At 45.4% G+C, this 25,011-nt stretch overlaps 1 protein-coding gene across 1 annotated transcript in view; it reads left to right on the forward strand.

Annotated features, from left to right (window-relative positions):
- Positions 1-25,011, forward strand: part of LOC144341482 (SH3 domain and tetratricopeptide repeat-containing protein 1-like) — a 52,105-nt gene that overhangs the window by 3,768 nt on the left and 23,326 nt on the right. The window contains exons 3-4 of the mRNA XM_078005041.1: positions 22,367-22,416; positions 22,550-22,667. Of these exons, the coding sequence (XP_077861167.1) occupies positions 22,390-22,416; positions 22,550-22,667 (145 nt within the window). The 5' untranslated portion in view covers positions 22,367-22,389. The remainder of the gene's footprint in view (positions 1-22,366; positions 22,417-22,549; positions 22,668-25,011) is intronic.

Consider the following 25,011-nt stretch of genomic DNA (forward strand, 5'->3'; position numbering starts at 1 on the left):
GAAGACTGACGTGGATGTGACTGGGCAAAAATCACCATGTGGGCTGGGCTGCATTCCTCACTGGAGAATTGTTTCCAAGTGCTTTTGGCCAAATATAGTTCCTTGTGGTTGCAGGACTGAGGTGTCTGTTCCCTTGCTCTCCATCTGTTGGGAGCTGCCCTCAGCTCCTGAGGCCTCTATCTGGTCTTTGTACGTGGTCCCATCAGCTCAGGACTAGGTAGGCCAGGGACCTGGTCAGGCTCTCCCGTTCCCCTTTGTGCATTTCTCTTCTTGCACTCGGAGAAAGTTCTATTCCCTATTTTAAAATATTTTTTTGAGATGGAATCTCGCACTGTTGCCCAGGCTGGAGTGCAGTAGCATGAACTCAGCTCACTGCAACCTCTACCTCCTGGGTTCAAGTGATTCCCCTGCTTCAGCCTCCTGAGTAGCTGGGACTACAGTTGCCCGCGATGACACCCAACTAATTTTTGTATTTTTAGTAGAGATGGGTTTCACCATTTTAGCCAGGATGGTCTCCATCTCTTGATCTCGTGATCTGCCTGCCTTAGCCTTCCAAAGTGTGGAGATTACGGGTGTGAGCCACCGCGCCTGGCCAGTTCTATGCTCTTAGAGGCTCATGGGATTAGATTGGACCTCCCTGGATAGCCCAGGATACTCTTCCTAAGGCCTGTGGCCAAGCCCTTTTGCTGCACGACATAGTCACAGGTCTCGGGGGTTGGAATCTCCCACCACAGTTACGGATCCACTTACTACAGCAGCCTGGGAGGTGCTTTTTGTCACCTCTGGTTAACAGATATCAATTATTTATTTATTTATTTATTTAATTTTTTTGCAAATTGGCAGGAACATGAAGGTCCTTTTTTTTTTTTTTTTTTCTTTTGAGACGGAGTCTCATTCTCTTGCCCGGGCTGAAGTGCAGTGGTGCAGTCTTGGCTCACCACAACTTCCACCTCCCAGGTTCAAGCAGTTCTCCTGCCTCAGCCTCCTAAGTAGCTGGGACCACAGGCACGTGCCACCAAGCCTGGCTAATTTTTGTATTTTTAGTACAGACGGGGTTTCAGTATGTTGGCCAGGCTGGTCACCAAATCCTGACCTCGTGATCCACCCAACTTGGCCTCCCAAAGTGCTGGGATTACAGGCGTGAGCGACCACACCCAGCCATGAAGATCCTTCTTAAATGAAAAAACCGTTCCTCTGACTTGATGTGAGGCTGTTGGTGAGACTGATAGCAGTGGAGACAGGTCCATCAGAAATGGAGCTAAACTTTGTTTTCTGGAGTATTTTGATGGCCTGCCCTGATCATGTAAGTTTTGCTAAGAAGTCATTAGAGTAATTCCTCTACTGGAAGAAATACCATATGGGGAATTTGGGACCTTCCCTTTTCAAGTTTTGCACAAAGGACTCTTCATGGGCGAAAAGTACATGATTCCAGGTCCATTTCTAGAATGGAAACAGCTGCATCAACCCAACAGCGATTCACATTCCTGAGTTTGAGAGAATCTGATTGTTTCAAGGCTGAAGCCAAAAGCCCAATAAACAATGTTTGTACCTTTATTCATAGTTAGGAATTAGGTGCATCCTGTGGTCAAGCAACAGCTGATGGTGGTCACCAAGTAGTTTAAAACCAAGTAGGACCTCATTTTATCATGTGGGTGTTTTTGATTTTCTTAACTAAGTTTTTATTTTCCTGTGCAATAAATGACAAACTCTGACTTGAAATGCATTTCCTTTAATAAACCAGAATCTAGGGCCGGGCGCGGTGGTTCACGCCTGTAATCCCAGACTTTGGGAGACCGAGGAGGGTGGATCACGAGGTCAGGAGATTGAGACCATCCTGGCTATGGTGAAACCCTGCCTCTACTAAAAATACAAAAAATTAGCCGGGCATGGTGGCGGGCGCCTGTAGTCCCAGGTCCTCGGGAGGCTGAGGCAGGAGAATGGCGTGAACCTGGGAGGCAGACCTTGCAGTGAGCGGAGATCACGCCACTGCACTCCAGCCTGAATGACAAAGCAAGACTGTCTCAAAAAAAAAAAAAAAGAAAAAAAAAGAAACCAGAATGTATAGTCCTAAGGTTTTTAACCTGGCTTTCAGGACTTTATGAAGTCCCCAAAATCCTGTGCAACAATTTTGTGTATCTGCATCCATGTGTGTTTATGGGGAGATGATTTATAGCTCTCCATACTTTTTCAAAGTGGTTGGATTCCAAAAAATTTTAGAATACACCACTTTGGCCTGGTGTGGTGGCTCACACCTGTAATCCCAGAACTTAGGGAGGCTGAGGCAGTAGGATCCACTGAGGTCAGCAATTTAAGACCAGCAACATAGCAAGACCTCCACCTCTACCAAAAAAAAAAAAAAAAGAGAGAAAGAATGCTGGGCATGGTGGTGCACACCTGTGGTTCTAGCTGCTCGAGAGGTTGATCACCTGATCCCAATAATTTGAGGCTGTAGTAAGTTAGAATTATACCACCGCACTCCAGCCCAGGCAACAGAGCAAGACCCTCTCTCAAACAAAAACAAAAAACCATATCACTTAATATACTATTGTTGTTGGTCAAATATCAGATTTTGTTTAAAAACTAAATACTCTTTTTTTTTTTTTTTGAGATGGAGTCTCGCTCTGTCGCCCAGGCTGGAGTGCAGTGGCATAGTCTCAGCTCACTGCAAGCTCCGCCTCCTGGGTTCACACCATTCTCCTGCCTCAACCTCCTGAGTAGCTGGGACTACAGGCGCCTGCCAGCACGCCTGGCTAGTATTTTGTATTTTTAGTAGAGACGGGGTTTCACCGTGTTAGCCAGGATGGTCTCGATCTCCTGACCTCGTGATCCGCCCACGTTGGCTTCCCAAAGTGCTGGGATTACAGGTAAATACTCATTTTTAGCAAAGTTGTACAGGCCTACAGTTCTAAGAGTCAGAAATTAACAAGGCTTAGGACAAAACCCAGCAATCCCCCACCTTACCCTTCTCCACTCTGATCCCTGCTCCTTGGAGGTTACTGTGTTTATGTTTTAGCTCGTTCTTCTAGATTGTGTGAAAGACAGGGAGGTGTCCTACTATGGAAGACAAGGATTCAGGCTGCTTACCTTCCCCGCTCCTCCTGTTGCCCACGTTTTTCTCCCCCATCCTCTCAGTATAATTATTGTGATAGTGAGGCCAGGCACGGTGGCTCGTGACTTATCCCAGATTTTTGGGAGGCCGAGGTGGGCAGATCACTTGAGGCCAGGAGTTGAAGGCCAGCCTGGCCAACACAGTGAAACCCCGTCTCTACTAAAAAATACAAAAATTAGTCAGTTGTAGTGTTGCACACCTGTAGTTCCAGCTACTCAGGAGGATAAGGCACAAGAATTGCTTGAACCTGAGAGGTGGAGGTTGCAGTGAGCTGAGATCGCACCATAAGCTGAGATTGCACCACTGCACTCCAACCTGGGCAACAGAGGTAGACTCTGTCTCAAAAAAAATTATTGTGATAGTGGGATACATAGTATAATAGTGTATATATTTAGTATTCTTCCTGGTTTTTGGCCCACAGCTTCTAAAACCCTTGTAATTTCCTGAGTGATAGGAACATCATTGGTTATAATATTTGGTCTTAGGTTTCAATACCTGACACAAGAGCTTCTAAGACTTTGGGAATCTCTGGGGCGATAGGAGTGTCTTTTGTATGATAATGAGATGACAGGGGGCTTCGGCCCCTAGACAGGTTCAGGATCAGGGCTGGTTGCCAGAAAGATGAGTCATGATTATAGAGTTGGACATGTCAGCCCCACACCTACCTCTGGGAGGGGAGATGAGACAGGCTGGAGATTGAGCTAGTCACGGGTAGCCAGTGACTTAATCATGTTGATGTTATTAAAACTCCATAAAACCCTCTAAATACTGGGTTTGGGGAGCTTCTGGTTTGGTGAACTCATTTGGTGCTGGGGAGGTGGCACTTCCAGGCATGGGAGCCTCGACCTCTCTGCCCCGTGGTGTGCCCTGTGCCTCTCTTGCATTTGGCCGTTCCCGTGTTCTCTTCTTTGTAATAAACCAATAAGAGTAAGTAAGTGCCAAGCACTTTGCGTCTGTCACCTCTCTTACTTTTTCAGCAACACTGTGTGGCAGATAATGTCCTCATTTTGCCGGTGACAAAATGAGACTGATGCATTGAGTAACTTGCTCAAGGTCACATAATAAGCGGAATTCAAGCTCTGACTCCGAAGCCTGTGCTTTTAACGAGCATGCTGCATACGCGGCCTCTTTATTTGTTAGGAGTTTCGGTGTCTCTAGGGCCTGACACCAAGTTGACCGTTGTGGCCTAGAGCTGTTATAAGGGAGCTTTTAGCGGCCCTGCTGAGAACAGAGCCAGCACCTCCGGATTGGCAGGGCAGGGGCTGTTCCTGCTGGGAGCTGCAGGTCACTCCCTGTAGCCCTTGGCTGATCTTGCTCATCCACTCCCTCCCTCATTCAGTAGTTCCTGAGTGCCGCCTCTGTGCGGAGGAGAAGGAGGCAGCCTTCCAGCCCAGGTGGGGCCTGCAGGTACACAAAGGGAGAGGCAGCTGTGCGCTGAGCTGGCTGTAGGCTGGGACAGTGTGGCTCCAGAGGTGGCGATAGAATGCTCTGGGACTGCAGAGAGAACACATGCTTGTGAAAGGGAGGAAGGGGCAGTCACCGCAGAGGAGGTGTACTTGAGTTGGACTTTGAGGGAGGAGTTGGATTTCCACAGTGGAACCGAGCAGCTGAGGCTTTCTCAGCAGCTGAAGATTACAGCCAGCCAGCCTCAAATGTTCAGTTTTTCCTGAATTCCCTTTTTTAAGAGAGTGCAGTAAGTTTTCAACAGAGATAAAGCAGTCACCTCCATGTCATTCATGTTCTGCAAATCCTATGTGTAGTTGTTGATGCTTAGCAGATGGGGGCAGCCTGGGCCATAAGAGAAGAGCCTGTGTGTCCACTTGTTTGGACATCAGTCAGGTGTGGCACAGGGCAGTGATCACTGCCTTCCCCTGAGGACCTCAGTTGTACTTTTATGTGGAGAGGACAAAGAAAGCTGTTGTACAGGGGGCAGGAGACATTTCAACTGCAAAGCAAGGCACAAAATACACATAGTCTGTGCCCTGCATGAGAAACCTAGCAGAACTGTGTGCTGATTCCACCCCTGCCTCCCCTTCTGAGAGCGAACCGTCCATTGTACCATGGTGGAAGGCATTTCTGAAGCCTCTGCAATCGGAGTGATCTGTTACTTGCCCATTGAGCCTTGGGGCAGCAACCAGATGGTGTGGCTGAAACACAGGCCTCGGCCAGACGTGGTTGGTCATGTTGGTTCTGCCACTGATTGTGAATTACAAAACCTTGGAGAAGTCATTGTCTTTGTGTGTGCCTCTCATGTAAGATGGGGAACACTGTGGCCATTGCAGAAAAGCAGATAGGTGGAGCGAGTATGGAGTGCTTTGTGTGTGTGTGTCATACGGTGAATGAAATGGCACTGATTGACGTTATTGATAGTAATAACAGGTTTAATTCAGGAATAAAACTGGTAAAGTAGGCCAGGTGCGGTGACTTACGCCTGTATTCCCAGCACTTTGGGAGGCCAAGGCGGACGGATCATGAGGTCAGGAGTTTGAGACCAGCCTGGCCAATATGGCGAAACCCCATCTTTGCTAAAAATACAAAAATTAGCTGGGTGTGGTGGTAGTCCTGGGTGTGCCTGTAGTCCCAGCTACTTGAGAGGCTGAAGCAGGAGAATCGTTTGAACCCGGGAGGTGGAGGTTACAGTGAGCCGAGATGGTGTCACTGCACTCCAGCCTGGGCTAGAGAGTGAAACTCCATCTCAAAAAAAAAAAAAACCTGGTAAAGTATTTTACCCAGCCTAGGTACATGTGGTAGAGCCGAATGAAAGCTTAGAAAAAGATGACTTGAGAACTAGCCCAGCAGAGGAATCAGGTGGGATGTGTTGTTACTGAGTAAGTGAAATTTGCACCTGCTTTCTCCCAGGCCTCGCTGAGTTGTGTACAACAGAGAGCTCAGGTGTTGGGGGCAGTTGACCGGTTGAAGAATGCATTGCTATTATGTGAGGAACATTGGGCTTTGAAAAAGCAGAACTGGATCCACGTTCTTGCCTGGTAACTCTAACTATCATCTAGTTTGTAAAGGGGAATACAGTTCACTGAAAAATTCTTATGACCGTGGGGAAAGGATTGGGGCGTCTGCATTGGTGTGTGTAATATAGGTCATATGAAAGAGCATTTAGGCTGGAGGGAGACTTTTCATCTCTATAACTTTACTTTCACAGGACAATTCCATCATGATTTGAAGATTTTTGAGTCAAAACTACATTGTTCTGCTATGTGTTTTGGGGCAAATTTATACATACAATTTGCTTAAATATTTCAGATGATACAAGAATATATGTGTAGCATAAAAAGCTGAAATTTGCATTTCCCCTTCTCTAGAAGTAACCATTGTGAACAGTTAAGTCTGTATTCCGCTATTTTGTGTATTATAAATACACTGTGAATATATGAGTCTATATATACATATATGTTACAGAAACACATTTTTAGAGATGGAATATTGCTGTGTTGCCCATGCTAGTCTCAAACTCCTGGGCTCAAGTGATCCTCTCGCCTCAGCCTCCCAAAGTTTTGGAATTACAGGCGTGAGCCACCGCGCCTGTCCTGGATGAGTATATTTACTAATTGCTAAGTTACTCTGTTCATTACGTGTCTATTGAACTCCCCCATGTGCCAAGCATTGTTCTGAATACCTTATATGCACCAATTCACTTAATTTTTAGAGAAGCTCTATTGTTGTGTCCCTTTTACAGTGAGGAAACTGAACCACAGAGAGGCTGGGGACGTTGTCTAACATCACACAGCCAGTGCTGTTGGAATTGAGGTTGGAACCCAGACAGCTGGCTTCAGATCTCTTAGCTGTGATCATAGATGGCACACCCAAACCTTAGGGCCACCTCCCAAGCCTTGCCTGAGCTCTGCCTGAGCTCTGCGAGAGCCGTGTATGTGAGGTTTCTTTCCTCTTTAAGAACACAAGTCTTGGAATTGTCCCAGACCCTGGTAGGAGCTCTTGAGGACCAAAAAACAGGGGTTCTTCAAGCCTGCCCCAAGGCCAGATCTCTGATTTAGCTACTTGGAAGGCAGACGTGGAAGAGAGTAATTTTGCCAGAACAAAAAGTCAAGATGGCTGGGCTGACTCGGCCAGATGCGGTGGCTCATGCCTGTAATCCCAGCACTTTGGGAGGCCGAGGCAGGTGGATCACCTGAGGTCGGGAGTTCGAGAGCAGCCTGGCCAACAAGTTGAAACTCCATCTGTACTAAAAATATAAAAATTAACTGGGCGTGGTGCTGGGCGCCTGTAACTCCAGCTACCAGGGAGGCTGAGGCAGAATTGTTTGAACCCGGGAGGCAGAGGTGGCAGTGAGCTAAGATTGCACCACTGCAGTGCAGATTGGGTGACAGAGTGAGACTCCATCTCAAAAAAAAAAAAAAAAAAAGAGGGAAGGGGAATGGCTGGGCTGTCTCATCCTGGGGAAGAGGCCCTACAGCAGCCGTAGGACCTTGGCCACTTGGTTGGAAAAGAAGGAAGGAAAAGCTTCACCCATGGCGGTGACCTGGACTGCAGAAACCACACTAAACAGTCCACGTCCTGGAGCCTGGCCACCCCATTTGCTTCTCTTCTCCTTGGGTAGAGGGTGTGGGGAGCTTTCTACCCTGGAGGCTGAGCAGTGCAGCTTCTAACCAGGGTAGGCGTTTGTCTGTTCCTGGGAATACAGACAGCATTCTCATAAGCAGCCCAAATACTCCTGAACAGCTTTTTGTAGGGTGGGGTGGAGCGGGGCAGAGGGTCATTTTGACTCATAGGTACCTTTTCCACTTTCACGGCTGATAACTGTGTTACAGATTAAAGTTTTGTTTTTGATACTGAAGAGGGCTTAAGAGAGTGAGCTATTATGGCACATCTAAGTCTGCTAAAATAGAACCGCGGGGTAGTGTAGGAAAATCTCTTCTAAATTATGGATCATATATGGTGAACGTTAGAAGCCATGTGTACCTAAGTTGACAAATCAAAACATGGCTTGTCTTTGGGTGACCCAGGTAAGTCTGGATGCCACTGCGCCTTGTGTGAACACAGGATGCTGAGGTGTAGGGATCAACAGGCTTTTTCTGGACATCTTGCACTTCTCCCTTGGGGTAAAGTGGGGCGGCAGTAGGAGCACACAGCTGTTGGGCCCCTAATATTTGTCAGCTGTTTTACATGTGGGATTCCATTTAATGCAATCTTAGAGGTAAAATTATTTTATTGAAGATGAAGATAGAAGCTTAGAGAAGTTAAGAAAATTGTTCAAGGTCACGTCATTTGTTTTTTTTTTTTTTTTTTTTTTTTTTTTTTTTTTTTTTTGAGACAGAGTTTTGCTCTTCTTGTCTAGGCTGGAGTGCAATGGCGTGATCTTGGCTCACCACAACCTCTGCTTCCCAAGTTCAAGTGATTCTCCTGCCTCAGCCTCCCGAGTAGCTGGGATGACAGGCATGAGCCACCACACCAGGCTGATTTCATATTTTTAGTAGGGACGGGGTTTTTCCATGTTGGTTAGGCTGGTCTTGAACTCCCAACCTTGGGTGATCCGCCCAACTCGGCCTCCCAAAGTGCTGGGATTACAGGTGTGAGCCACCACGCCTGGGCAGGGCCATGTAATTTAAGTGGAAAGATGAAGTACTTGATGAACTCAGAAGTTTGACTTCAAAGCCCTTGATCTTTCCATAACACATGGTTCCTTCCCCGGTTAGTGGGGAGTGACTGAAGAACTCAAGGAAGTTGTGTTTTGTGGAAAGAAGACCTGAGGGGTGTATGGTCTTTCCAGGCTTGGAATTGCCATGCTGGGCTTCTGAATTGTGTAGCTGGGCCATATAGAGAGAAGCCCCTCATTTAAGACTTATTCTTTGGGGGAAATAAAGGAAGGCCGCCCACATGAGACAGGCAGAGATGACTTTCTCAGAGCTGCTGTGGCAAGGGAGTCGGCACCATCACTTGCGTGTGGCAGAGACTGACATGCAAGTGAGTGGCAGATGAGGAGTGGGGAAGCTTCAGGATGGAAAAGAATGGCTCTCAGTGGAGGCTGTTGTGGGGGCTGGAGGCGGCTGTGCAGAAGTGGGGTGTCCTATGTGATTCGTTAGGGGTGTATTTGGCTTTCTTTGAATTATCCTAAATGGAAATAGGGGCCAAAATTAGGGTGGCTGTCAGTTTTGAGTCAAGTCCTGGCCACGGACAGAATCGTGGTTTAGTTTCTGGGTTGTGGAGAGAGAGCAGTCTGGCTTCCTGTCTCATGTGCTAGCCTGGCTGGCCTCCTAGCTGTTTACTGTAGATAGGGGATTGGTTTCCTGGGTGGGCAGCTACAGGTTGTGGTCTGAGTTCTGTCTTTATACATATGATCAGGCATGTTCTGTTTGTATATTCAGTCCCTCATTTTTCTTGTCAGTAAAAATATCAAATGACAAATTGGATACATTGGGAACTTTTTAGATGTCTGTGTCCCCTGGAGGAAGTTTTCACGTTCACATTTAATCAGAATGAATATAAACAATTGGGCCATTTATCTTGAAGTTGTAAAATAGGAAATCTTCAACAATACTACCTCAGCGCCATTTCCTGTCTGTCCATCGTTAGGGAATGTGTTTTTATCCCCCGCCGGCTCATCGTCCACCAGTTTGTGGTTGATCCACTTCTCTATACGTCTTGTCTTGTGTGCATCTCATTGTTTGCTAGTGTTAGCTTTCCCCTTCGTCAGTGTAGTTTATTTGTGTAGCCTCTGTTGGTAGGAAGTTATTTGTGGAATTTGTGAATGGAAGGGACCTTGGAGGTCTGCTAGGTCAGCCCAGTGATTTTCAAGATAAACAGAAATACAGGGAAATGTTCCAGCTTCTTTGGTGGCAAAACCAGGAATAGAAAGCAGTGTTCTTTGTGCCACAATGTCATTGGAAGACAACTCAAGGTGGGCCTAAAATGCAGAGTAACTAACTTTCATTTATCTCTGCTTCTGACTCTTGTTATCAGACATTTTAAATTGACCTTAATGTGTTCGCAGAAATATGAAAAGTTCTGACTTGTTTACATATAAGGTACTTCTTTGCCTACTCATTTGGTTGTTTTTTTCAACAGGATTGAAAAGACATTGTTATAAACTGAATGTTAATGTCCCCTCCAGATTCTTGTACTGGAACCCTAACTGCCAGTGTGATGGTATTAGGGGATAGGACCTTTGAGAGGTGATTAGGGTTAGATGAGGTCATGAGCGTGGGCCCTGGTCTGACAGGATTAGTGCCCTTAGAAGTAGAGAAACCAGGCCGGGTGTGGTGGCTCACACCTGTAATCCCAGCACTGCCTAGCTAATTTTTAAATTTTTTGTAAGGTCAGAGTCTTGCTGTGTTGTCCAGAGTGGTTTCAAACTCCTGGCCTCAAGCAGTCCTCTCACCTCAGCCTCTCAAAGCACTGGATTACAGGCGTGAGCCACACGCCCAGCCCAGTGATTTTTTGTTGTTAAGATCAAGGACGGGTTCCCTGGCTTGGCATTCAAGGCTCATGATCTGGGCGTGATATGCAAGTTGGGTTTCAGTGTTTCCATTCCCGCCATCAGCCTTGCATTCCAACTTGTTGCCTAAGCGCTGTTCTGAAGCCCAGCCTGAGAGCTGCATTTAGAATTTATACCTTCTCATCTCTTCATCTTCTTTGCCTATGTTCTTATCTCCATCTGGGACATCGTCTTCACCTGTGTTCTTATTTCCGTCTGGGACATCGTCTTTGCCTATGTACTTATCTCCATCTGGGACATCGTCTTCACCTGTGTTCTTATTTCCGTCTGGGACATCGTCTTCGCCTATGTTCTTATCTCCATCTGGGACATCATCTCCACACTTCTGCCTCTTTAAATCTTCTCCATCCTTCAAGACTTGAAATACTCACTTCCTTTACATGATCCCCGCTCTGACATCCAAGCTAGAATTAATCTTTCTTCCTTTGAACTCTGATAGTGATTAATGTTTTTCATCCTTTAATTATGCAGCAGTCCTGTGTGTTAGATATTATTATTTCCCCAGTTTTTCATAGTTACTCTGAAAATATTTACTGTAGTCATATATTTTGAGTATGTAATATGAGCGACATTCAAAAGGTCCTGGAGAGTGAAAGGCAGTCCTACTCCCATCACTGCTCTGTGACCACTGTTGCCAGTTTTGTTTGTTTGTTTGCTTGTTTGTTTTTCCAAGATGGAGTCTTGCTCTGTCACCAGGCTGGCGTGATCTCAGCTCACTGCAACCTCCACCTCCTGGGTTCAAGCGATTCTCCTGCCTCAACCTCCTGAGTGGCTGGGACTACAGGCGCGCGCCACTATGCCCAGATTATTTTTGTATTTTTAGTAGAGACGGGGTTTCACCGTGTTGGCCAGGATGGTCTGGATATCTTGGCTTCTTGATCCACCTGCCTCAGCCTCTCAAGGTGCTGGGATTACATGTGTGAGCGACTGCACCCAGCCTATGTATCTTCTTTTTAAAACACAGATGTTGGCATAAGATAAACAGTGTTCTCCATCAGTTCCCCACTGGTAAATATTTAGGTTATTCCCAACCGTTTGGATTAATCAATGCTGAGTTGTACGTAATTCTTCCATATTTGCATCAATATGTTCATAGGATGCATTGCTAGAAATGGAATTGTGGGATTCAGGGTTCTGCACATTTTAAATGTTGATGGGTGTTGCTCGATTCCCTTCTGTTAGGGCCATACTGTTATCTCACTGTCAATGTGTAAGGGCGCCTATTTCTATTTCCTTGCCAACAGTTTGTTCTGACATCACACACACACATAAAAATAGCCCTTTGTTCCAAAAACATGGACATTTTTACCTTTCTACTTAAAGTGTGAGCACACTGACTGAAGCTCTGTGTTGCAGTGATATGTGCTGCTAGGATTGTGGCTCTGTTTTGAATTTGCTAGCCAGGCTATGGCTTTCCAGTCAGTTATTTTTTGCTTTCTTCATGTTGTTCCTGCCGTTGGGCTGGGGTAACCTGTGTGAATTTCCTTCTACTGCCCAGCCAGATTTCCTTTCCAGTGGATGGGCTTAGTGTCTCATATGGCAGTCCTGTTTCCTGGTGATCTGGGCTTAGTGTGTCATCCGGCAGCCCTGTTTCCTGGTGATCTGGGCTGAGTGGCTCCATGAGAAGTTGCACCCATCTTCTCCAGTAGTGCGTCTTTTCACAGCAAGCAAAACATTTTCACCACTTTTCTAGCGGTACAGGCACTAGCTCTTTTCTGGGCATCAGGAGACCTGGCTTTGTTCTGGTTCAAGCAACAGCTGGTGAGTTACCAAAGACAAGTCGCATCTGGCCCCTGGTCCTTTGCTTTATAAGTGAATCGCAGTCCGAGTGGGCATCACTGCCCTGGTCTCTATGCGGTGCTGAGTGTTGTGGGGATGATGGCTAAGTGTCAGGATGCATTTCCACTGCTAGGGGATTACAGGCCAGCCAAAGACACAGGAGGAAAGCTAACAGCCCTGGGCAGGTACACACAACGAGAGGAGTTTGAAAGGGTGGTTCCAAGTTCCTTGGTGTGATTGATGTGATCACAATAAACATTTTATCTCTAAGTCTTGGGCCATTGGACCAAGAGAAGAGAGAGCTGGTGTTGAGTTGTAGTGAGAGGTGTGTGGTTCGTGTGCCTGCTGAGCCTGGCTGGGACTCAATTCCATTGAGTCCCATTCCATTTTACCTTCTGTTTCCACCTTTTTCGTGCTCCTGCTTGTTTCTCCAGAAAAAAATGCAATAAATTGCTTTCAAAAACTTTACAAAAGCCATAGATGCTTATTGAAAATAGTTCAAATGATATGGAAGACAGAAAGATAGTGAGTGTTTTTCTGTTGTGTGTTTGGATGAATGTGTCTTTGGGGTAGTCACTATTAACACTGGGTGTATTTCCTTCCAGATCTTTTCCAGTGTACCTACAAATATATATGTACACTTTGTAAAAAACAAAATAGTACCTGATAAACATTGAGTTCCCCTACTCCCACTGCACAGTCTACATGGACATCCTTTCATGGTGATACGATGAGACCTGATCGACTCCTTTTGTTCGCTGGAGGGGCAGGTAATAATAGCTACAGATAACTCACCTTCAGTGGGCATTTACCATGTGACAGGGTCTGTGCTCCGGGCAGGCTACATGAAGTGGGTCTTAAGGCTTTTTACAACAATGCTATGGGTGAACACAGTAATTGTTAACATTTTGCAAATGATAGAATTGCAGTAGAGAGAAGCAAAGCTGCTTGCTCAAACTCATGGCATGATTCCTGAGAGAGAGAGAACACTTTTAAAACAATTGTTGCTATAATCAGGTGATTTATGATCATTTCAAGAAATAGTGCATTCAGCGAATACATTTCAGGGTCTGGTACAGTCTGGGAGCTGGTCCTGAAAATGCACTGGGCTAGAGGTAAGGGAGCGGTCCATTGGCCCTGGACCGCTAGTGCAAGGAGGGAGGTCCCGGGGAGAGGGGGTATGGAGAGGAGGTCTCTGAACAAACCTTGCAACATCCATTTCTGCTGAGTCTGGTCCGAGGTCTGGGTCTTGACATGTACACTTTTCAGAGATACTTGGTTTTGATTTTTATCATGGCTCACCTGAGCAGCCATGGTTTCAAACTGCCTGGAGATGTGGTCTGGAAGGCCAGTGCTATGCCCATCCTTCCCGCTCCTGCAGGAGGGGAGTCATCCTGGACTAGAGGGCTTTGCCTGTAATCAGCTATCTCATAATAAGTGGATTTGATGCTGGTTTCGCTAGGTCAGGAAATTTCCCATTTGGAAGGAAAACTGATACTTGTTTTTGGGTTTTGCTGAGGAGTCACAGGGTTTAGAGCAGGGACTGGAGGTTTGTTGAGACACACGTGAGTGCACTCAAACATCTTCCATGAAACGTGGAAATAAAGACAGTGTTCCAGAGAGGTCCCTGGCTTTGGGATATACATATTTCAGTAACAGAATGGCACTGGATGTCTGCTGAATTTTTTTCATGCTATTTTGGCAAATTTTATTTGGGTGTGTGTCTCCTTTACAGACGGTATGACATCAGTTTTTGCCACCAAGTATTTACAGCCATTGGTCCCTCCTATGTGGGTCACTTTTGTGCCGTGGTTTCTTTGGGTAAATTGTAGGTCTCCTACCCAAAGCACATTGCCCATTTCAAGGTGCTCCTGGTTTCTGAACACCTGTGGCAGTGCCTTCCCTGTAGGTGAATCCAGCGGAGAAAGTACCCCTCCCCAGGAGGTGGGGACTGGTGATTGCCTGAGTGAGGAGGCCGGGGATGAGCCCTGGACTAGAATTTGGGACTGGCTGCTTTTTCCTTCCCCTCCTCTCCCTCCTATTTTGCCACCACCCCCACTTTTTAAAAATTTCTTATTAAAAATTAAGCAATTATTTTGGTTTCCTTTATTCGCTATTCCTTTCTAATCGCATGCAGAGTGAGCCTAGGACAGTGGAAAGGAAAGTTGTACTTAGCTTCAGATGATCCTACCAGTCCCGCATTGAGGGGCTTCCGCCAGGCAGCATCGTCAAGTGGCGTTGAGGTTCTCCTTTCAGTCCTCAGCGTTAACCAGCAGAGGCAGGTGGTACTTATTCCTGGTTAATGTTGAGGAAGTTGAGCTCAAAGTGGCTAAGGGAACTTCCCAAAGTCACATAGGAAGTAGCAGAGTAGAACCAAACACAGATTGTCTCTGAATCAGGCAGGTCGTCCGATTCCAAAATGGGCTCTTAATTTTTGGAGGTCAAAAAGCTGAACAGACACAGATATTTCTTTTTTTTTTTTTTTTTTTTTTTTCTTTTTGAGCTAGGGTTTTGCTCTGCTGCCTAGGCTGGTCTAGGCTCAAGCTGTCCTCCTGCCTTAGCGTTCTGAGTGCTGGGCTTACAGGTTTGTGTCACCACACCCAACCGAACAGACATTTCTTGAAAGAAGACATACAAATGGCCAAAAAATATGTGAAAAAAATGTTCAGTATCACTTACAATCAGAGAAATGCAAATCAAAACCGCAGTGAGGTATCATCTCACCGATTAGGATGGGTATTATCAAAAAGACAAAAAATAACAAGTGCTGGCAAGGATATGGAGACAAGGGAGCTCTTACAGGGTGTAGGGGGGTGTAAACTAGAGCAGCTGGCTGGGCGCGGGGTGCACGCGGACATCCCAGCACTTTGGGAGGCCGAGATGGGCAGATCACCTGATGTCAGGAGTTTGAAACCAGCTTGGCCAACATGGTGAAACCCCGTCTCTACTAAAAACACAAAAATTATCTGGGCATGGTGGATCACACCTGTAATCCCAGCACTGTTGGGCGACTGAGGTGGGCGGATCACTTGAGGCCAGGAGTTCAAGACCAGCCTGGCCAACGTGGTGAAACCGCATCTCTACTAAAAAATACAAAAATTTGCCAGGTGCAGTGGCAGGCGCCTGTAATCCCCGCTACTCAGGAGGCCGAGGCATGAGAACCACTGGAACCCGGGAGGCGGATGCTACAGTGAGCGAGCCGAGATTGCACCACTATACTCCAGCTTGGGCAACAGTGAGACTCTGTCTCAAAGAGAAAAATGAAAAAGAGTAAGAGTAAGCTAGGGCACCCACTATGGCAAACAGTATGGAAGTCCCTCAGAAAACTGCAAATGAAATTACAGTGTGATCCAGCAGTCCCACTACAGTGTAGATACCCAAAGAAAAGGAAATCAGTGTTGGAGGGGCATCCACACCTCTGTGTTTCCTGCAGCACTGTTCACCATAGCCAAGGTATGGAATCAGCCTCGGTGTCCAACAGCAGATGATGGATAGAGAAAATGTGGTCTTTATACACAGTGGAGTACTAGTCAGCCATAACACAGGATGAAGTCCTGTTATTCTCAACAATGTGGATGGAACTGGAAGATATTATGTGAAATAAGCCAGGGACAGAAAGTTACACAGCATATGTTCTCTTATGTGGAAGGCAAAAGGAGTGGATCTCATGGAAGTTGAAAGTAGACAGAGGATCCTAGAGCATTGGAAGGGTGGGGGAAGAGGGAGATAGGGAGAAATTTGTTAAAGGATGCAAAATTATAGCTGGATAGGAGTAAGTTCTAGTGTTTTATAACATAGGATGACTATAGTTAACAAGAATATATAGTTTCAGGCTGGGCACCATGGCTCATGTATGTAATCCTAGCACTTTGGGAGGCTGAGGTGGGTGGATCACCTGAAGTCAGGAGTTTGAGAGCAGCCTGGCCAATGTGGTGAAACCCCATCTCTACTAAAAATACAAAAATTAGCCGGGCATAGTGGTGGGTGCCTGTAACCCCAGCTACCAGGGAGGCCGAGGCAGGAGAATAGCTTGAACCTGGGAAGCAGATGTTGCAGTAAGCTGAGATCACACCACTGCACTCCAGCCTGGGCAACAGAGCAAGACTTTGTCTCACAAAAAAAAAAAAAAAGAATATATAGTTCCAGATAATTGGAGGAAGGGTATTGAACGTTACCAACACAAAGAAATGATAAATGTTTGAGATGGTGGATATGCTAATTACGCTGATCACATAAATTACATGTAATATAACATCACTATGTGTACTCCATACATATGTAGAGTGCACAATTATGTGTCAATTTAAAAAGAAAAAGCTGAACTTAGATTGCAATGGCTAAGTAGCTAGCTTTTTCATATTTTTGATATAGACCCGGGGCATTTATTTTAAGTAAACTACCCTTGGCTTCAGGAAATGTTTAGTATTTGAATTTTAGCCTTGCATTTTATTATACAGAGAAGTAAAACTGTAGGCTTGCTTTAGATACAGTCACAGGGGTTTGCCGTGATGACTTTTTGTGTAATGAGGGGGAAATATACCTTAATTAATAGGCATACATGCTCATTTTTCTCCCTCGTACACATTTTTAGTTGTTGTCCAGGCATTGTGATACTTATGTAAACAGTATGTGATATCTTAGGTAGGAATCAGAATTTTAAGGTAAGAATACTTAGAGTTATATATTTTTCAAGCTTTCAAAGTGGACATTTTACATGTCTATTATATAACTGTAATTAAATTTTCAAAAAGACAATACCTGTCTCATATGGGTGATGCTCTAGCATGTTTTGTTTGTTTGTTTGTTTCTTTCTTTTTTCTTTTTTTTTTTTTTTTTTTGTGGAGACAGTGTCTCACTTTCTCCCAGGCTGGAATGTAGTGGTGCAATCATGGCTCACTACAGCCTCAGCCTCATAGGCTCGAGAGATCCTCCCACCTCAGCCTCTCAAGTAGCTGGGACCACAGGTGTACAACACCATGCCCAGCTAATGTTTAAAATTTTTTTCAGAGACAGGGCCTCCCTCTGTTGCTCAGGCTGGTCTGGAATTCCTGGGTTCAAGTGATTCTCCTGCTTCATTCTCCCAAAGTGTTGTGATTACAGTCATGTGCCACTGCCTGGCCGCATATAAGTGGGATGATGACTTTAGCCTAGGAGTTCCACACCAGCCTGGGAACATGGCTCAAGACCCTGTCTCTACAAGAACTAAAAAAATTAACTGGTCGTGGTGGTACCTGCCTGTGGTCCCAGCTACTCCAGGAGGCTGAGGCAGGAGGATAACTTGAGCCCAGGAGTCAAAGCTGCAGTGAGCTCTGTTCTTGTCATTGCATTCCAGCCTGGGTGACAGAGTGAGACCTTGTCTCTTAAAAAATGTTAATGGCTACCTGATTATTCATAGGAAAAAAACCTGAACTCTGATCTAAACCTTATACCTCGTACAAAAATTAACTCAAAATGGATCATGGACTAAAATGTACAGTGCAAAATAAAGATGAAAAGAGGAGCTAGAGACTGGGAGAAACTATTTGCAAACCAGATGTCTGATAAAGGACTCATATCTATAATATATAAAGAACTATCAAAATTCAGCAGTGAAACCAAATCATCTACTTTGAAAATGAATAAAAGACCTGAAGAGGCATTTCAGATAACATATAAGCACAGGAAAAGATGTTCAACATCATGAGCCATCAGAAAAATGCACACTAAAGCCACATCACTATACACCTATCAGAATGCCTAAAATAAAAGGTAGTAACAAGACCAATGCTGGTGAGGATGCAAGGAAATGGGATCACTCACACTTGGCTGGTGGGAATGGAAGATGGTACAGCCATTCTGGAAAACAGCTGACAGTTTCTGAAAAAACTAAATGTGCAATTGCCATAGGATGCAGCAGTCACATTCATGGGCAGTTATCCCAGAGAAATGAAGACTTATGTTCACACAAAAGCCTTTATGTATCTGTTCATAGCAGCATTATTTATAAAGGCTAGAAACTGGAAACAGCCTGGAAACTGCTCAGCAGGTGAATGGTTAAACAAACTGGTGCACCCAGGCCCCAGATACCACTCTGCAGTAGTTAATGACATCGTTGTTCATCAGTCTTTCAAACTAGAAACCACTATCATGCTTAATCCCCTTTTTTCCATCCTGGGTCTGAGTGGACTTCATTTTGCATTTCTTTCCAATGCATTTTCCCTCTGTCCTTTCTGGTTGCGCCTCATGCCTCATTTGAACTATTGTAAGAGCCACTGAATTGTTTCTCTGCCTCATCATGGAATCCTTTCTACACTTGATGCCCCGCATTGTCATTGGAACAATCTTTCCAAAACATGAACAAACTAACTTAAAGGAATATCCCACGTAGCCTTCCAAATAAGTATAAGCTTTCTGTTAGAAGTTTTACTTCTTGTCTATAGGGAACCCCAGAACTCTAGAGAGACGGATTTGCTGTCTGCATTTTAAGATCAGGCAGAAATCCCTGGAGGGGCCCATGTGGAATATTGGCACAAATACTGGTTGTAGAATCAGAAGCCCTCATATCCTGGTTCTAACACCAGCTGGATGTTCTTGGGAAAGTTTTGGTTTCATAACCTCAGAAACTCCATTTCTTAAGAAATGGAGATGAGGAAGCTTACTGAAGGGATCACACAAGGCTGCTGGGAGGAGCGGATGAGGGGCTTGGTGAAAATGCTGTGTAATCCATGAAGCCCGTTATATGTGTGAGAAGTGGAGCTGTGTGAATAGCGGTTCTGGAATCACTGTATGAAAACGATGGAAAGCACATTCATATTTCTGCCTGATGATACCACTGGGCACCTGTGTTGTACATGCCTGCAACATGAGTGAGGCCCGGGTCAGTACGGCTCACAGTTTGGTTTTCATGCAGTTAGAAAGGCCCGAGAGGACCCTTCCCCCCTCCAGCTGTAGGAAGGAGGTGGCTGTCTCCTGCCTATATTTGGTGGAATTGTCTGTGGTTCCCTAGGGACAGGAATGCAGGGAGTGGGGGGGAGAAAGCCGGCCTGACTGCTCGCTAGTCAGCCTTCCCCCAGGGAGGAGTGGAGGGGTCATTTCGTGGTAACCTGCCACGTCTTTCTTAACCCATCTGCTCTTAGAAATGACCAGCATGACAAGTAAAAGACCCGTTAGAGACAGATGGGCTGTGTGTCCCCTGCGTTTATGGCTTTGTGGCCTCAGAGCTGTCAGGACTCGATAGCTTTCTGGGGGAATGCTGGGTCAGCCAAGGGGCTGAAAATAGTGAGAGGAAGAAAATTCCCCCTCGCTGCTCTGCTCTGGGAGTGGTTACTGAGGAGAGCAGCATGGAGAGCCCAGCCGTGGGGTCCCTCTCAAGCACGCCCTCACCGCAGTGGGAATGCAGGTCTCAACCTCCCTAGGCCTCCGTGATTTTCGTCTGTCACATACTCACCTCCAGCAGGGATGTCTATGGTGATGAGATGAGGGAGCATCATAGCAGATGTGGCACTTAGTAGGCTTGCGATGAGTGGACGCTGGCGTCAGTGGAACAGGAGACTGGGCGCTGCGTGTGGACGCACTCACGTGCTGGTGGCATGGGTGGACAGAGGAGAGAGGGACGCTCTGCCATTCTCCTTTTGGCCTGTCACCCCCGCTGTTTTGAACAGAATCCGTGAGTGTATTCTGTTGCCCCAGTCAACTTGGTAGGCTGATTGCTCAGTTTTCTGCTTCCACATTTGATTTCTTATGAATGGGAAAAGGAATACTTCAGTTACTTTTCTGGTTGATGGCATATATTCCTTGATATCACCTTAATGCTTTTTAATTTCTATGTATTTTGGATGCTGGAGCTTGCCTGACATCTGTGGTTTTATGCCTCACCCTCTCGCGTAACTGTTGGCCACACCAGGACCAGAGAGAAGTGACCAGACCGATTGGTAGCAGGGCTAGGACTGGAATTCCTCAGCCTTTTGGCACCCAGCAGGCTCTGTTTTCTGTATTGCACTGCTCTTCCCTATTTCGACCCCTGTTAGGACAGTGGATGTGAAATGTAGCTGGGCACTTTTGGGGGTGTGTTAGGAGTGTGGCAGATGCCTCAGACTGGCATTTTCCCCTGATTCTGAATTCTCATGGCTCAGAGTCAGTCTCTAGGCTACGGACCGGGAAGATACAGGAAGTTGTTTTGTGTGGCAAACTTTGCCTGGGCATTTTTTTCACCCGGCAATTTATTTGGTTTGGACTGGAATAAATCTCTGATATTGGTTTCTTTGCCAATATTATTAGGGAGTCGAGCCTGACTTGTTAACTTAGCCCGATTCGTAGTGCTTAGAATCTCAGTGAGTGTGTGTTGAACTGAGCGGAAGTGTGAGAACATCTTGGATAGTGGTTTGCAAACCTAGCTGCATCTGGGGGGCTGTGAAAAAAGCATGCGTGCTTACTCCAGACCAGTTGAAATAGAATCTGCAGGAATGGAGCCTGGGCAGCTATAGTGCTGTTAAAAACTGATATACCATAAAGGTTGAGATCCACTGATCCACAGTGAATTGGAGTCCTGGATCATAGACATGCCTTATGCTTTCACCAGCTTAGAATGGTTCTTGTGCTTTAGAACTGTGAAAAAAAGTGTTATGCAAACAAATGTGGAAATAGCCTAAATGCCACCTCCTGTTACTACCTGCCATGAAGTATATTTACCAGTTATTCACTCTATTCTGATCTCTACCCGTTCCACCTTTTCTTCATGGAACAATGATTTGACAGTTGGTTATGCAGAACCAGAGTAAGTGTAGTTTGATTGGCGGGAAACAATTTTGGGTATGAAGTACTCTTTAGGCATTTATTGAACTCTTGTTTGTACCACTGCTGTGCTGGACAGTTTATAAATATTCCTTCTTTAAACAAGGCCTATGGAGTCAGGCTGCCTGCGTCTTGCTAACTAGCTGTGTCATCTGGGGCAAGTTTTTAAGCTTATATAAACCTGACTTTCAGCTATGAAATGGGATGACAAGGAGTCATTATCATCTCACAGGATTGTGCAAATGTGTGTGTAAAGTGCTTAGTTTGGTGCCTAACACATAGTAACTACTCAGTAAAGTTATTATTACACCATCATCATCATATTTAAATGTAAATATTAAGAGCTAATAAATTTGTAAAGGTAGTATATACCCTTACGCCTTGAACCAAAGACTAGTTTAGTTTTAAGTGGTTGGGTTAATTTATCACTTAAATATTAGCCTCTTGAATACCTTGAATTTCAATTGAACGTAGCCAGAGGATTTCATAATTGGACTGTTGCCTCTGGAAGTTGGAGCTTTGTTTGGTTGGTTGGTTTCACTTCCTACACTAAGCATGTGGCTGTGTGCATCTTTATGGTGACTTCCGGTACTGGGGAATCAAAGCTTCATTCGCTTCTTTGGAGGAGATGATCTTATGCCATATGAAGCACTCAGACGTCGTTAACTATGTACCATCCAGACAAGACCAGGTGCTTCCCATGGCAGCCTGTCCTTTTCTTAGCTCTCTCATCAATCTAGCCTGTTCCTTCTATTCCTCTTTCTATTAGAACTCCTCTTCGAACAAGGAATGTTGTTTTGTCACTGCTAGGTCCCCAGCAATTAGTAATGCCTAGCACATACTAGGTGCCTCCTGAATGTTAATAGGTGATAATCTAGCAGAACACAAGATAAATCCGCAGGTTGAGATTTAAGCTGTGTGGTATGAACGCTGCATTGGCAAACTTATTGAATTAATTTTGTTAATACAAGTTTAACATGTCTTAGTAACTGACTTAGTTCAGTAATCATTTACTGAGTGTCTTCTAGGCCAGACATTTTTGTTAATACAAGTTTAACATGTCTCAGTAACTGACTCAGTTCAGTAATCATTTACTGAGTGTCTTCTAGGCCAGACATTTTTGTTAATACAAGTTTAACATGTCTTAGTAACTGACTTAGTTCAGTAATCATTTACTGAGTGTCTTCTAGGCCAGACATTGGGGACAGAAAGGTAATAATATATGATCCCTGCCTCATGCACAGGAAGTCTAGTGTGATGGACAGACATGTGCCAATGGCTGCCATGGAATATGGTGAGTATTAAGATAAAGGGGCACCCTGTGTGCCCTTGGAGCACAGAGCAGGGCTTGTGTTCTGGGAACATGGGCTGCATGTGAAAACACAATTTAAATTAATTTTCTTTTTTCTTTTTTTTTTTTTGGACAGAGTCTTGCTTTGTCATCCAGGCTGGAGTACAGTGGTGTGATCTTGGCTCACTGCAACGTGCTCCCCCCAGGTTCAAGCGATTCTCGTGCTTCAGCCCCCCGAGTAGCTGGGATAACAGGTGTGCACCACCATGCCTGGTTAATTTTTGCATTTTTAGTAGAGATGGAGTTTCACCATGCTAGCCGTGCTGGTCTTGAACTCCTGACATCAGGTGATCCTCCCATCTCGGCCTTCCAAAGTTCTGGGATTATAGGCATGTATGTGTTCATCCTTTTAAATATCTGCGGGTAGCACTTAACTTTAAATGGGTACTAATTAAACTATTGAATGACTTTAGTATGGGTTGAATGACTTTGCTCGGTCCTCATTTTTAATTTCCTTCATTAGAGGAAAAAAAAAAATGCAGGTTGAATATCCCTCATCCAAACTGCTTGGAATCAGAAGTGTCTCAGATTTTTTTGCATTTTTGGATTTTTGAATATTTGTATTGCACTTGCTGGTTGAGCATCCTGAATTCAAAAATCCAGAATCTGAGCTGCTCCAATGAACATTTCTTTGAGCGTCACGTCGGCACTCAAAAAGTTGTGGATTTCGGAGTTTCTGGTTAGGGAGACTCATCCTATATGGGTGCTGGATTGTCACAGGATTTCTGGACCAGAGGTTAAGTGACTAGGCTTTGGTTTCCGCTTTGTTCCTAAGCAGGCTGTTTTCTTCCATAATCTCAGCTTTAGATCCCCTGGTTGTCAAAGAAGGGGATGGGCCATTGATGTTTAAGGCCTCTGTTAGTTCTGACTTGGAGACACCTGGCTTCAGTTCACCTTCCTTAGGAGTGGACAAAGAATATGGGAATTTTGAAATTGTTAGTCAACATCTACAGGGTCATTGCAGCCTGGTTGTAGGTAAAGGCAATCTTTAGTGAGCCCAGGGAGAAGCACTGGTTTAGCTGTCAGCTGAGAGGGGTAAGCGGTCCTATTAAATTTTCTCTGTGTTAGTGAAAGCATTGTTAAGGGTCACAGCATTAGTGGAGCTCGCTGGAAAGAGGAGGGGAACTCACTGTTACAGGTTATATTGAATGTCTTTTCAGTCACTAAATGCTTTTTATGATATGTTTTTCAGGATTTCAGTGTTGTATGATTTCTCTGTATTAAGCACAGGAAATTAAACATCAGCAAAAAAGAATGCTCTTTCTTTATTTTTTTTTTCTTAGAGATGGAGTTTCGCTCTTGTCCCTCAGGCTGGAGTGCAGTGGCGTGATCTCAGCTCACTGCAACCTCGGCCTCCTGAGTTCAAGCGATTTTCCTGCCTCAGCCTCCCGAGTAGCTGGGATTACAGGTGCCCGCCAGCATGCCCGGCTAATTTTTGTATTTTTAGTACAGACGGGGCTTCGCCATATTGGCCAGGCTGTTCTTGATCTTCTGACCTCAGGTGATCCTCCTGCCTCGGCTTCCCAAATTGCTGGGATTACAGGCATGAGCCACCACGCCTGGCCTTGAATGTTCTTTCTATGGGAATCTACAAAAGCCAGCTTTTGAGCCTAGTAGCAGAAAGCCTCTTCTTCATTGTTTAGCTGTGCTGTGAGCTTGGAGGAGGGCTTCAAGCCCAGCTGAAAAAGCTGTAGTATTTTATGTCAGTGGCTGTCTTGGAGAACTTAATGAGCACTGGGCTGGAGTGATACTGTCAGAGTTCCTGAGCTGTTTGAGGCTCTCAAAGCCTAGATACTGGGGTTGCCCAAATACATCAGCTGGACTCACTATTTCTCTCGGGAGTCGGGGGGTGGAAAATGCTGTGGTCTTAACTCTGCTCTTAATTTTACAGTGCTGTTATTAATGGTAAGAATGATTTCATACGTTTGTATTTTGCTTCGTAATTCACAGAGAATTTAAAAATCCATTATCTGATTTTATTCCCTCAGCAGTTCTGTGAAAAAGGCAGAGCAGTTTTCATATCTTCTGTTTTCCCGTGATTCTCTTGTGGCTCACAGAAGCTAAGAGCCTTCACCAAGGTCATAGGGTGAATGAGTTGCAGAGCTGGGAGTAGAGGCTCAGGCTTCTAGTGACCCTGTTTCTTCCTTGATAGCTCGCTCTGGTGGCGCTATGCTCAGGTAACTGCGCATGCTCGGTTTGGTCTTTCGTAAATCCCTGCCCCATTTTGGGGGAGGTTCTTGGGATGCTTCTATTCATTTTGGAGCATTTAAGTATCTTGTCCTCTCTCCCTCCTCCCAGATGCATGGGCATTTCTGCAGGCCCCCAGGCTGGCCCTTGTGAGTGGGAGTGTCTCCTGCCTGCACGTTGCTTGCATGCCCCCTTCTGAAGGTGCTCTTCCCCGCATGGAGCCCCCTCGTGCCTGCCTTCACACTGCAGGCTGTTCGGTAAATGTTACTGACTCAGCATCGTTGTTTTCTAGAAATGAGACGGGGTATGGAGGCCAAGTTCTTTTCTGTTTGAAGGCTGCCATGGTATCAT

The sequence above is a fragment of the Macaca mulatta genome, chromosome 6 (assembly GCF_049350105.2).
Source record: "Macaca mulatta isolate MMU2019108-1 chromosome 6, T2T-MMU8v2.0, whole genome shotgun sequence".
Classification (NCBI taxonomy): Eukaryota; Metazoa; Chordata; class Mammalia; order Primates; family Cercopithecidae; genus Macaca; species Macaca mulatta.